Source organism: Leptonychotes weddellii, chromosome 6 (assembly GCF_054177405.1).
Source record: "Leptonychotes weddellii isolate Sample4059 chromosome 6, ASM5417740v2, whole genome shotgun sequence".
Taxonomy (NCBI): domain Eukaryota; kingdom Metazoa; phylum Chordata; class Mammalia; order Carnivora; family Phocidae; genus Leptonychotes; species Leptonychotes weddellii.
The window spans coordinates 78,095,974-78,109,982 of NC_138374.1; the positions used below are offsets into that span (position 1 = coordinate 78,095,974).

The 14,009-nt window shown below is 41.1% G+C and overlaps 1 protein-coding gene across 1 annotated transcript in view; it reads left to right on the forward strand.

Annotated features, from left to right (window-relative positions):
- DNAH14 (dynein axonemal heavy chain 14) overlaps nucleotides 1–14,009 on the forward strand; it is a 305,056-nt gene that overhangs the window by 114,195 nt on the left and 176,852 nt on the right. Inside the window, exons 25-31 of the mRNA XM_081823173.1 lie at nucleotides 595–682; nucleotides 3,545–3,798; nucleotides 8,256–8,487; nucleotides 9,158–9,211; nucleotides 10,507–10,652; nucleotides 12,854–12,922; nucleotides 13,547–13,733. Coding sequence (XP_081679299.1) covers nucleotides 595–682; nucleotides 3,545–3,798; nucleotides 8,256–8,487; nucleotides 9,158–9,211; nucleotides 10,507–10,652; nucleotides 12,854–12,922; nucleotides 13,547–13,733 — 1,030 coding nt within the window. The remainder of the gene's footprint in view (nucleotides 1–594; nucleotides 683–3,544; nucleotides 3,799–8,255; nucleotides 8,488–9,157; nucleotides 9,212–10,506; nucleotides 10,653–12,853; nucleotides 12,923–13,546; nucleotides 13,734–14,009) is intronic.

Below are 14,009 nucleotides of genomic sequence, written 5' to 3' on the forward strand. Positions count from 1 at the left end.
TCTGTTTTCAACTTTTTTGATGAACCTCCATACTGTTTTCCAGAGTGGCTGCACCAGCTTGCATTCCCACCAACAGTGTAGGAGGGTTCCCCTTTCTCCACATCCTTGCCAACATCTGTCATTTCCTGACTTGTTAAATTTAGGCATTCTGATTGGTGTGGGGTGGTATCTCATTGAGGTTTTGACTTGTATTTCCCCCTTATGATTAATTTTTAAAGCTAAATGCAAGGCTTTACTGCTAAAATTCATTTGATGGTTTCAAATTATTTTAAATACTGATTTTGTCATTGCTAGTATTAGAAATTCAAAGCTAATACGTACCATCTCCCCCTTCTAGTTTTACCACCCCAGAAACTCAGTGGCTCTATTGGAGAAGTACTGGTGTTATTAAAGGGAAATTTAAGGAATACGCATTATGCATGAATGAATAAGGTTCTAACAACTCTAGCATTTGGTCCCATACACATATACCTAAGTTAGAATTAAAAAACCAGAGATCCTAAAGGAAAATCCCCTCGTGATGTTGTCATGCTTGATCATTAAATGGCCAGTATGATTACACGTAATAATAGACATAAAATGTTTTGTTTGTAGGTTTGTAAGTCAAGGGGTCGAAGACTGGAGCTGCCAGGCTTTTTCTACATGGGTGGTGTCTCATCCAGGACAAGTGGTCCTCATGGTGGTGAGTTAGTTTGTGGCTATTCTGCCAAGAAAGCAAAGATTTAGAAATAAACCATTACAATGGGTACTGATATATGTCGCTTACTTTGAAATGCATCAAAAAATGAGATGGACGGATGGATGGATACACGGACAGATATGTGAGAAAGTAAATACAACAAAAAATTAGTTAGAATATAGGTGGTGGGTATATGGGTGTTTGTTTTATAATTCAACTTTTTTATGGTTTTAAAATTGTTTCATAATAAAATGTTGAATGAAAATAAGTCATAAATTATTTTCTCAGGGATATCCCTCTATTGCATTGTATTTGGTGTCTATTGCTGTCATTAAAAAGTTGCCACAAACTTAGTTGCTTAAAACAGCACACGTTTGTTATCTCGCAGTGGGTTGAAGTCCTCCCTGGAGTCGCTGGTTAAAATCAAGGTGTCGGCAGGGCTGCATTCCTTCCTGGAGGCTCAGGGCAGAGTCCCTTCCCTTCTCTTTCCCAGCTTCTAGAGGCCACTGGCATGCCTTCATTTTTAAAGCCAGCCGTGTTTACATCTGTCTGCTCTTCTGTAGTCAAACCTCCCTCTGCTCGGAGGCAGAAAAAGTTCTCCAGGTTTAAGGGTACACACGGTCATACTGGCCCCACTCAGATAACCCAGAATACTCTCTCCATCTGAAGGTCTTGATTTCATCACACTTGTGAAGTCCGTTTTGCCATGTCAGGTGGCAACGGCACAGACTCTGGGGATTTGCTCAAGGATGTCTTTCCAGGGAGCCTTCATTCTGCCAAGTGTCACTGTTCTGGACCGCAAAGGAGGAAGAGAAACGAGGTGTGTGTGATAGCAAAGGAAGCCAAAACACGGGGTTCTTTGGAGAGCTCGTGAAGTAGTGGTCAAAGCCAGGACAGTAGGGAATTCCCCTGTAGACCATGTAGAATGAGAGAAGGACGAGGGTAGACCCCAGGGGACATCCCCCATTTAGCAAGCAGGCGAAGGAAGGGGCTCCATGAAGGACAATGCCAGAGGCGTCCTGGAAGCTACAGGAGCAGAGGGTGAACTGGACTGACTTTCCTCTGGAGATAGTGAGCGGTTGTCATGTTAAAATGCTCTGGAGAGGTCTGAAAAGTCTGTTACGCCTGTCGGTGATGAGAGTCCCCACGCACTTGGGGACAGTGGTTCTCCTGCCCTGATGGAGCCCAGCCCCATGAGGTACCATCATCAAGTGTTTGTAAAGCAGACTTGACTCTATTAAATTTAAAGATAGCATCACATCTTTTCACTGTGCCTTGCCCCACCACAACTCTCACGTCTCTGTTCAGATCACCTGGGATTCTGCACACAAATAATGATGTCCAATCTCCCCGGTCCCTTTCGTCGTGCATTTGACTGAATATTGATAAAATACTTGAAGATCCTGAGCTGCGAGGACTTGTTTAAGCTGTTGTCTACAAAGGCAGCAAAATGATGATGAATCAGTCTGGACATTTCTGTGGTTGACCAGGCATCCAGATAATCAGATCTGCTCTACAAAGAGAAGATCATCCCCAGGTCCCTGGTCCTCCAAATATGCTGACCAATAAGAAGCGGCTTGAACTGAAATCATTGAACAGACTTTACCAAATTTCCTCCCCTGTCTGCCCAGCCTGCTGCTAATTTCCCATCCCAGTGCACCACTGACAATGTCCCCTTCTCCTGCGCTTCTGCATGTGGAGCACTGCGGGGGTGGGGATGATAACGTGCCTGAATGTTCTGGCCACTGAGAATTTCAGTGCGGATTTATCCAAGCCACAACAGTGGACATTTCCCTTCTAGTTGTCTAAGGAAAGAAAGATCTGGTTCATAGCCCACCTCCCCAGAGCCCACACTGACGCAGCCTAGCAAGGGGACCCGGCCCATCAGATGCTCTCTGTGAGGCTGTGACTCTTGAATAAATGCTTCAAACGCAGCAGGGCAGTGGCTTTTGAGCGGACTCCTCTGTGCTGTGGCCATGACATTGGTTCCTGCCGCCTGGCCCAGACTCGCTCCTGCCCACTTCCCAAGCCACGGCCTTTCGCCTCCTGTCAATCTGCCACATCCTCTCAGAAAGTCAGAGTTGGTTTCTGCTGCATGCAGCCAAGAACACGGACTGATGCATCAGGTTCCACATCCTCTCCCCTTTTACCTTGCTCTGGAAAAAAGTCCCACCGCTATACCTCTTACCCTATGCTAAATATTCCAGTGTTTATTTCTTTATAGCCTTAGGCACTTCAAATTCATGAAATCCCAAGACGAACTCACTGTGCCCCTTCACCTCCAGCACACTCTTCCTTCGGTAGGTACTATCCTAGGGACCGAAATCACAGTTCACCCAATCACGGGCCAGAAACCTACAAGCCTCCCGACGTATTCCCCTCCACTGACTCCCAGGTCAATGTGACATTAAGCCAGTGGCCTTCTTAAAACAACTCTGGCACATAGGGAGAGAGCCTCAAAGATGGATCAAATAACAGAAGTCCTACAGACTTTCTGAAAATTATCACAGACGACATATTCTAGGAAGAGTATTTCTGGGTTCTGCTCAGCACACAGTCCTAATTTCATGCTGGAGTTTTCTACCATTATTACTATCCTGGGTTATTACTCAGTCTAGTGATGATGGCTAATAATATCTGATTTCAAAAGTAGAACTATTGGTGGTAAATATATTTCAATTTATTAAAAAATAAGGCCCCACGAGCATTAATCAAATTCAGTGTCTAACTCTCAAATACATTCAAATGTGTAAGTTCTCTTTCACACACAAACGTACTCACACCACACACAGACATCATGAAAACATCTGGTTTAATTTATAAAGTTTATTTTTCAATGATCGTCTTTCTATCTTAATTTTTCAGAGCCAGATCATGTTTTATAATGATTGCATCAAAAGTTTCGTGAGTTCTCATTCAAGAGCAGAGTTGGAGAAGGTCCATGCTGGCGTGATCCATCACCTAGAAGAGATTGCAGAGCTGGTGGCGCTGGACACCAATAACTCCCGCACACAGGTTGTCCTGGGAGCATTGCTCACGCTCCGCGTGCACTGCAGAGACATCGTGAGAGATTTACTGCTGAAAGGCATCTCCAGTGCGGGCGATTTTGAGTGGACGAGGTAAGTAGATCCCAGTTACGACTCTGCCTAAAATAACTCGTCACACAGCCAGCTCTAGGTAGATTCATTCTCTACCGCAAATTTTGTCAAACCTGCCTTTGAATTTTCTGGGATTTATAGAAATTCTGGGCAAACTGTGTCAGTTTGAGTCCCCTATGCCTGTGCTTTCTTCCTTCTCTTTTCCGCTGTCCCTCCCTTCATTTTAACTTCCTTCATCTTTCTGGATCGGCTTCGCTCCTCCCATCATTCCGCCAGAGTGCAGCCCTCCCTCAGGCCTCGACTCTCCCCTGTGTGCTGTCCGTTCTGGAATACTCTAAACTGGGAAACAAACCAGAGAACATTTCTAGCCAGTTCTGTACCTCAGAGCTTCCTTTCTTCTACCAGGAGCCTGGTATAGTATATACTCATACATATATATTTCATATATGAAACACCACAAGTGTGAAGCTGTAGGAAAATAGAGCCACTGACCCTGGGGAGAAGAGGAGAGCAAGCATAAGATTCCTATGATAAATGTGAAGTTTCAAACTTCTGAGTTTTTTTTTTTCCTAAAGATTCCTCTGTTCGTGGAAAAATAACTGTCCTGACTGCATAAGGTCTTTGATTCTCAAGAAAAGTTAATTTTTAAAGAAATTCTGCACAAGTATAAATTTCCTTATTTTAGATGTGACAATTTCCTTTAAACTCTAGGGAAAAGGGAGCAGAGAGGCTGATATATTTGACTAACACCACTTGAATTTTACTGAATACTTTATATTTAATATATATTCACATGTTCATTTTACTGCAGAAGTATAACTGTATACCACTTTTAATTGCCAAAGAAATATGCTGTATTGATGAACCATCACCCAAAAGTTCAGTATGTCATTATTACTTTCTAGTAACTCTCTTTGAAAGTGAAAATGACAGGTGGAAGAGCATACTTAGAAAAGTAAAATAGGAAAGACATGATTCTAATCAACTCTGTGAGCATCTATGATTCTAGGGCTACAGTTCCCAAGTTGTATGCCAAAGTGCCCTAAGGCCCCATAGGAACTCAAAGAGTTGAGTTCTCACTGCAAAACATTTTAAACTTTTGAAGGACTCAGAGGGATATGTATCATGTGTCAGACACCAAGCAAACTTGTAGTTCAAAGTAGTTGACAAGTTTAACATTAGACCATTAAGCATTAGAATCATCATAATGATGATTTCTTATTCTTGCAAAGCTATGTTTTGGGCAGTTGCTCTGATAAAAAAGCAAGCACTAAATGAAAACATGGTATAGGAAACAAAATTAACAGTATCCTATCTGATTCTAGGGTTTGAGAAATTGTGCAGTGCACGACAGGTACACACATCCCATTAGTAAGTAACAGTGATTATTCAAGAATGAAATAAAAATTTCATTTCTTTTCAATTTATTTGTATATATTTTAAAAATAAGCTACCAAGTTCATTAAGACAAAAATACCTTTAAACTGCTTTGGGCCTAAAAATTAATGAAATTAACTGTGAAGTATTTCTTTTGACTGAGGTAATCAAGAAAAAAATTACTGATATACTACAGGTGCAGTAAATCAGGCAAGTTTGGGAACCCCTGTTCTAGGGGAAGAATAACAGGGTGAGTAAAGCTCTGGAAATTAAAATTTAAGTGATGATTTAGTACTTGAATCATAAAACAAATCCTGGGTCTTAGGATAGCAGATAGCTTTTACTTTAGTTTATCATTCCTTTACTTCAGTACAGTAAAAGCCATATATGAGGAGCCCACAGCTAACATCATACACAACAGTGAAAAGCTGAAAGCTTTTTTCTTTAAGATTAGGAGCAAGACAAGGATGTCCACTCTCCCCACTTCTATTCAACGTAGTACTGGAGATCTTAGAACAGTTAAATAAGAAGAAGAAAGAAAAGGCATGCGGATTAGAAAGGAAGAAGTAAAACTCTCTCTCTTTGCAGATGACATATGTGTAGAAAACCCTAAAGATGCCACCAAAGAACTGACAGTCCTAATAAAGGAATCCAGTAAAGTTGCAGAATGCAAAATCAATATACAAAAAATCAGTTGTATTTCTATCTACTTACAATGAACTATCAGAAAGAGAAATAAAACAATCCCTTTTGCAATTACACCAAAGGAATAAAATACTTAGGAATAAATTTAACCAAAGAGGTGAAATATCTATACCTTAAAACTCTTATGACATTATTGAAGGAAATTGAAGAAGATGCAAATAAATGAAAAGACAACCCATGATTGAGGATTGAAAAAGTTAATACTGTTAAAAGCCCATGCTACCCAAAGTCATCTATAGATTCAATGCAAAACCTCTCAAAATTCCAGTGACCTTTTTCACAGAAATAGGAAAACCTAAAATTTGTATGGAACCACAAAAGACCTCAAATATCCAAAACAGTCTTAAGAAAGAAGAACAAAGCTGGAGGTATCACACTTCCTGATTTCAAGCTATATTACAAAGCTGTAGTAATCAAAACAGTATGGCATTAGCAAACACATAGACCAATGGAACAGAATAGCCCAGAAATAAAACCACACATATATGGCCAATATATAACAAAAGAGCTAAGAATATACAATGAGGAAAGGACAGTGTCTTCAATAAATGATGCTGGGAAAATTAGATATCCCCACACAAAGAATGAAACTGAACCCCTACCTCATGCCACTCCCAGAAACCAACTGAAATGGATTAAAGACTTGAACATAAGACTTGAAACCATAAACTCTTACTTGAAAACATAAGGCAGTAAACTTGCCATTGGTCTTGGCAATAATTTTTGGATTTGACATCAAAAGTAAAGGAAACAAAAACAAAAGTAAACAGGTGGGACTACATCAAACCAAAAGCTTCTGAACAAGAAAGGAAATCATCAAGAAAATAAAAAGGCAATCTACTGAATGGGAGAAAATATTTGCAAACCATGCATCCACTAAGGGATTAATATCCAAAATATATAAAGAACACCTACAACTCAATAGCAAAAAAAATTTTTTTTGGATTAAAAAATGGGCAGAGGAACTGAATAGACATATTCCAAGGAAGACATACAGATGGCCGACAGGTGCAGGAAACACTGCTCAGCACTTCTCATCATCAGGAAAATGCAAATCAAAACCACAATGAGATACCACCTCACCCCTGTCAGAATGCCTATTATCAAAAAGACAAGAAATAAATTTTGGTGTGGATGTGGAGAAAAGAGAAATTTATACGTCATTGATGGAAATGTAAATTGGTGCACCCACTATGAAAATTGTATGGCATTTTCTCATAAAATTAAAACTATAACTACCATATGATCCAGCAATTCCAATTCTTCGTATTTTCACTAGTGAAGTAAAATCACTATCTCAAAAAGGTATCTGTACCCCATGTTCATCGCTGCATTATTTATAATAGCCAAGACGTTCATTAACTGATGAATGGATAAAGAAAATGTACATGTATAGAATGGAATATCACACAGCCATAAAAAATGAAGTCCTGCCAATTGCTACAACACGGATGGACCTTGATGGCATTATCCTAAATGAAATAGGTCAGACAATGTGTGACCTCACTTATATGTGAAACCCAAAAACACTGAATTCATAGAAACAGAGAAGTGATTGGGGTTGCCAGAGGCTAGGGGCAGGGGATGTGGATAATGGATGAAGGAGGTCAGAGGTAACAAATTCCAGTTACAAGATAAATAAGTTCTGGGGATGTAATGGATAGTGTGGTGACCATAGTTAACAATACTTGATTGTATATTTGAAGGATGCTAAGACAGATCTTAAATGATGGCATCACAAGAAAAATAAATTCATAACTATGTGAATGATAGATGTTACCTAAATCTGTTGTGATCATTTCACAGTATGTGCATATATCAAATCATTATGTTGTACACCTTAAACTAACACTAAGGTCTGGGTCGATATCTCTGTAAATCTGGGGAAAAAGAATACATACTCTAAAGCTACAACTGGGTTGCAAGTTTTACTCATACCCTTATAGAGGAGAAAACTTACGGTTAGCCACACGATTCTCAGTGTTCCTAAGATAAATACCACAATAGCATCTCTCTGAGTTACCCTTGTAGTCAGGATCCTGGTTATAATGAACAATGCCTGAGCCACATCTTTATTGAAAACCATAATACACTTCTTGGGGATGATTCTTGTATAAATCCTCTGTTTGTGCGGTGCCCACATCACAGCAAAGCAGCAGGACTCCGCGAGACCGTTTTCCTCGCGGGGACATTGCTCTCATGCTGGTAGGATTCGGAGTTCTAATATTTCATGTCTAACATCGTCACTGATGAACTGTCCATAGCGCTTTTCATTTTGTTTTAACGTTTTTGTTTTTTTTAGTCAACATCCCAGTTAATCTTTGTTATGTTTCTACATGTGAAAACTAAAACTAATTTTGCCCAAATAATATGCACACTTACAATATTGTTTTCAGGCATTTGCAGTATAAATGGAATGACAAACAGAAGTTGTGCTACGTGTCTCAAGGAGATGCCAGCTTCACGTACGGCTACGAGTACCTGGGCTGCACTCCCCGGTTGGTTGTTACGCCCCTTACTAACAGGTGCTGGCTCACCCTCACCGGAGCACTGCTCCTGAATCTTGGAGGCTGCCCTGTGGGCCCTGCCAGCACGGGCAAAACGGAGAGTGTCAAAGATCTAGCCAAAGTAAGTGCTTCGGTAGCCAAAAATACTGGTTGTTCTGGTCACGCAAACCTTAACAGTATCTTAAATTTACACCATTCCTGCTATTAAGATGTTCGTAACTTTTAACAAACACCTTACCACATTTGTTAAGTCATGTAATTCATCCAGTCACTACATGTCTGCTGTGTGCTGGGATGTGGGACCTCTGTAGGCCAAGTATGCTTCTGTTTACTTGGGATTTGACTGTGCTAACTGATGAGTGAATGGTAGCATCCTGCCCTTCATTTATGGGTGATTTTGAGCTACACACAGACTTCAACCTGGGGTCGTGTGTGTGTGTGTGTGTGTGTGTGTGTGATAGACAGACACAGGGAGAGACAAGTAACTGATGAAAGTGGAAGATATAGTTGGATGTCCTGGAACGACATCATTGAAATGCTTTTTTTTAGTTTTTTATTCATTTACGTGTCTTAAAAACATGACTTTAGTGTTCCACGCACTAATCAACCTAACTAATAGTGTATGTGCATTTATACTCTACTAAGATTTGTGAATTTCTAAATTTGGTATGTAATTCATCTGGAAATTGCAGTTTTCTCAAAAGAGTAAAGGCATTACTCTGGAAGTTTTAGTGTTAGTATTTTGTGTCATAATTCAAGAGATCTTTTAAAATAATTTCTTTGTTTCTCAGTCCTTAGGCAAACATTGTGTGGTCTTCAACTGTTTTGAGGATTTGGATTATAAGGTAAAGCTTATTCATATACATGCAAGAAAAAAATATTGTGCACGTAAAAGAAATAATTTATTAAGGATTGAAAGAACAAGAAAAATATTTCCCTTAGACATTAAGTATTAACAGAACTGTAAATGCTATTAATTCTTCTAAATTAATAGAATAGAAACTTAGAATGTAATAGAAACTTAAAACACTATGCAATTTGCTTTTATGCAACTGAACTACTTCTTAAGACAGTGGTTTTCAAACTTTTTGACAGGGGGATTTTTCCAACAAAATCTGATATGGAACATGAATTTATTAAAAAAAATAGAGTACTGCTCTATTAATCTAAGTTTATTTTATAAGTTCTAACCCTATACTTTTATTTACTGAAAAGGTAATCATTAAGAACAATGAGGCTATTATAATTAACACAGAAATTTGAGTCAGGGTTTGTATTGATGATTACAATTTTATGTCAGCCTTACTTTGTTTTGGTGGCATATTACCAAAGACATAGCTCATAACATTCTGAAATATTTATTGAAATGTCCTGTACCTCTGTGCCGGTCACAGATTTACTTAAAGTTTCGAAACACTCCCATTTATTTTGTTGTGCATGTTAAGTCAAACCATTTACCTTTTATTACAGTCATTGTATTGGCAGCTAAAAGCACATTACCTGTGAGATCCTGCGTTTTCAGTTTGTGCTCAGCACATTAAAAATATCAATAAACATAAATCAGCTGTTTGGATGAGTATTGTTAAGACATAGGGTCCCTAGTTTCCTCCCTGGGAACTGCCCTCCAGTGGGGTGAGCAGGGCTGGGAGCAGTGGAGTGGGAGCCAAGAAACCTGCTAATCAAGATAAATTATCTTTTAATGCAATACTTTTTTAGAATCAAAATTAATGCCAGAAACCCCATGATAAATGAAATATCAAAATGTTCAGGCAAGACACGACCTGATTCCCACAGCCAGTGGGAAGAACCGGCTTCTGTGTCTTGGGCCCAAGGGGCTCTGGTGTGTGTTCCCCGCTCTGCCCCGAGAGCAGACATTCCCTCGCCCGTATTCATCCACATGTGTTGTGTTGGGCCTACAGCGTTCTGCTGGTTTCAACTGCCGGCACGTAGGCATCACTAGGTTCCCCATGCTGGGGGACAGGCCGTGCTGCCCTGCACCTGCCAGGGGCGCTCCGTGGTTGTGCCCAGTGTGCTGGGGGAGGGGGGGCGGGGAGGGCGTGCACTGGCCTCAGGGAAACTGCGGAGCCGCACGGAGCCCAGGCCTACGGAAAGCTTTCACCCACGTGTAATTGTTTTCAAGATAATGGGAAAATTCTTCTTTGGACTGGTGCAGTCAGGTGCGTGGTGCTGTTTGGATGAGTTCAATTGGATTGATGTGCAGGTCCTCTCGGTGATTGCGTCACAGATCCTCACAATCAAGGCAGCAAAAGACAGCTATTCTGTCAGGTACAGGGTGGATGTGTTTGGTCACTTAATGTTCGATATTTCTTCTCCAAGAAGGGCTTGGGTGTTGTTTTCTTTCTAAACACAGACCAAAAGGAATGACATCTTGGATGTCTCCTTTGCTGGGCAAGTACCATGCAAACATATGTAACTAACCTTCATGCCAGCCTAGGGTACCCAGGCTCCCGTCCAGCCTTGGAACGGTCTCTGGGCCACCAGGACAGGTCACAGATCTATCCAGTTACTTTTACTTCGGGGTTTAAATTCCCTTAGTACCTTTCCATGTTATGATGTTGCACTTGAAGAAACTGAAGTATTTTTCTTTAATTCTACAGCTTTTTAAAAAACAAATTATACTGGCCACATACCTGAAGCCTCTCTTATCCCATTACTCTGAATTAATATACTTTTATTTTTTTAAAAATCCTGTAAAAATAATATTTGTATGTTAGGATTACTAACATTTACTAATCTAAGCAAAATTTTTTTCTCTTCAGAAAAATTCAGGAACTCACATGATTTACTTTATGGGCATAATTGAATTTGTGGGTGTAAAATTTCTATTAGGATCTAATATTTCTTTTTTTTTAAATTTTATTTTTTTAAGTAATCTCTACACCCAGCGTGGGGCTCAAACTCACAACCCCGAGGTCAAGAGCCACACACTCCTCTGACTGAGCCAGCTGGGCACCACCCCCACCCATATTTCTAATTCAGGCTAATGGATGCTCACTTCTGGCTTTACTCTCAAGGATTTTGTTCCCACCGTGAGAGTCAGTGTCGCAAGGCTCACACATCTGTGGGTGTAAGTGGGGGTCACAGGAGGCCACACATCACCAGTTCTCAAATGCGCCTCACTGTCTGCCAGGCTTTCCTCTGTTCTGTCCAGGGAGTCCTCAGCTTCTGTTCCCAGTATTTTTCCTTTCCAGCTTCGACCACCCTCACTGGATTCACCTGTCCGTAAGGTCACCAGAGCATTTCTCTCCATGGCCCCTATCTCTGGTGCTGACAACAGGACCCTAATCTCCAGGCCAAGGTGCTACTTCACAGCGGTCCCAAAATTATTTGATTGGGGAATTGGGGGCAGGCTGCATTGTGTGCTAACACAAGAACTCTGTGCCATGGCCACCCTTTGCTCTGTGGTGTCACCCAGGGAGAATTCTGTGTCCGAGGGTCTCCTTGGATTCTTTTCCCTGTTCAGTCAGGTCATTCAGGTGGTTGCCTTCTGGCCTTAGGCCCCACAAACTCTTTAGACATGATCAAATAAATCTGAAACCCCAGAGCACCTGGATGACACAGTCGATTAAGCATCCTACTCTTGGTTTTGGCTTAGGTCTTGATCTCAGGGGGTTGTGAGTCTGCTTGGGATTCTGTCTCCCTCTCCCTCTGCCCTTCCCACCCGTACTTTCTCTCCCCCTGTCTCTCAAATAAATAAATAAATCTTTAAAAAAAAATCTGAACCCCAGCAGGGCTCACAACTTTGGCTCAAGATGACCCTCTTCTTTCCCCTTTTAAAATTATTTTTTTCCCAGCATGTGCTGTTTGGATTTAAGTGTAACACAGCCTTAGGAACGTTCCCAAACTCGCTTATTGTTTTAACATAGTTTGACTTAGAAAAAACAGTTCTCTTAGTAATGAATACTATAATGGACAGGGGAGGAAATTTTTCCTTTACCTGTCTTGGTTCTTTTGGCTGGTCTATTAATTAAATTGGCATAAGATAAATTAACAGGAGAAAAGGTTAATTGTGTACATACATGAGCCTCACACAGATATGAGAGGTTCAGAGACAGGCAATTAAGGTTTGTATGCCATCCTGAGCTAAGGAGAAGGGGGAAGGGGCCTGGGGCTACAAAGGGAAGAAAGAGAAGTCACAGGGAACTGGAAAGAGTAAATGTTTGGTGAACAAATATTTGTCGTGCCCTGCAGAGACAGCGGGACAGAGAGGAATTTGAATGAACGGGCCTGCTGAGCTCCCCACAACTTACCACACCCGGCCCATATTCTCTGTAGTTGTCTCTGGTGAGAGCTGTCTTTCTAGACCCGTTCCTCTGTCTAAACTCTTAGAAACAGTTAAAGGGGGGAGGTAAAAAGCTCTTTCTGAGTCTTTTGGGCCTTCATTGTCTTCAGCTAAAAATAATGCACATAATGAAGTGGCACATTTTGGGGGGTGCTCATTCTGAACCCCTTCCAATGTCTTGTAGGTTTGTACTGGAAGGAAAAGAAATTCGTATCAACATGTCTTGTGCAGTATTTGTCACCATGAACCCTGGGTAAGCATCAGTTAATCTAAGTTAGGAATGGAGGCAAAGTCGTTTTCTGAGATGTTAGCCATGATTCAGTTGTATGACATTGTAATGTACCATTCACCGCCACCACTTGACTCCCTCCTCTGCCCGCACACTTATAAACAGCTACAGCTCCATACTCGTCCACATGGGTGGTCTCACATTAAGTTTCTGACTGAGGGACATTTTCACTTCAGGAATAGCCAGAGAGAAAGGAAAAGGTTAGCTGCTGGTCACAAAGGAGACAGACAAAAAAGCGGAGAGTAGCAGAAGGAAGGGAACTTGGTGGTTACAAGGAGTGGAGGCCGGGCAGGCTCAGTAAACACCTGTTGAGAGAACGTGGTGACAGTCGGGGCAGGAGCAACCTGATGTGAGGTGCACTGTGGGAGGAGGCACAGAAAGAAAAGTCGGTAGAGGGGGAAGCTCCTGAGATGAAAAGTACAATAGAAACTGTCTTATACGCTTGTTTTCCCAAATGAAGGTCACGTAGGAAGCGAACAGGATTATTCTGGGGAAAACGATATTGTGTGGTTCCTCCTCAGAAAACCTGAAAACTGAAAAACTGCTTTTTTGTTTTTGTCGTTTCTTTGTTTTTCTTACCCTCTTAAGGTACAAAGGTCGAGTAGAACTCCCAGATAACTTAAAGTCTCTGTTTCGCCCTGTGGCAATGATGGCCCCCCATTATCAAATGATTACTGAAATTATGCTGTTTTCACTTGGTTTCAAATCTGCAAAATCACTCTCTGGAAAGCTGGTTAGCGTTTATGAATTAGCTAGTAAGCAGCTCTCACAACAGGTAACAAACTGCTTCTCTCAACGTAAAGATGATTATAGAAAATTCTAAATAAGACTTTTCTGGTCTTATTTAGACCAGGGATGACCTGGGGAAATAACGGAGTGAGAATCCCATCAGCGCTTCAAGGTGGCGAGCCAGCGTGGATGTGAGGTGGTGTGTAAAATCAGTAGGGTTGCAGGCCTTACATCCGGGACCTGGAGAGAATGATAGAGAAGCTGCTGTGTTAAATCATGGACTACTTCCTCCGTACAAGGGAGTTAGCTTCTATAGCAACGA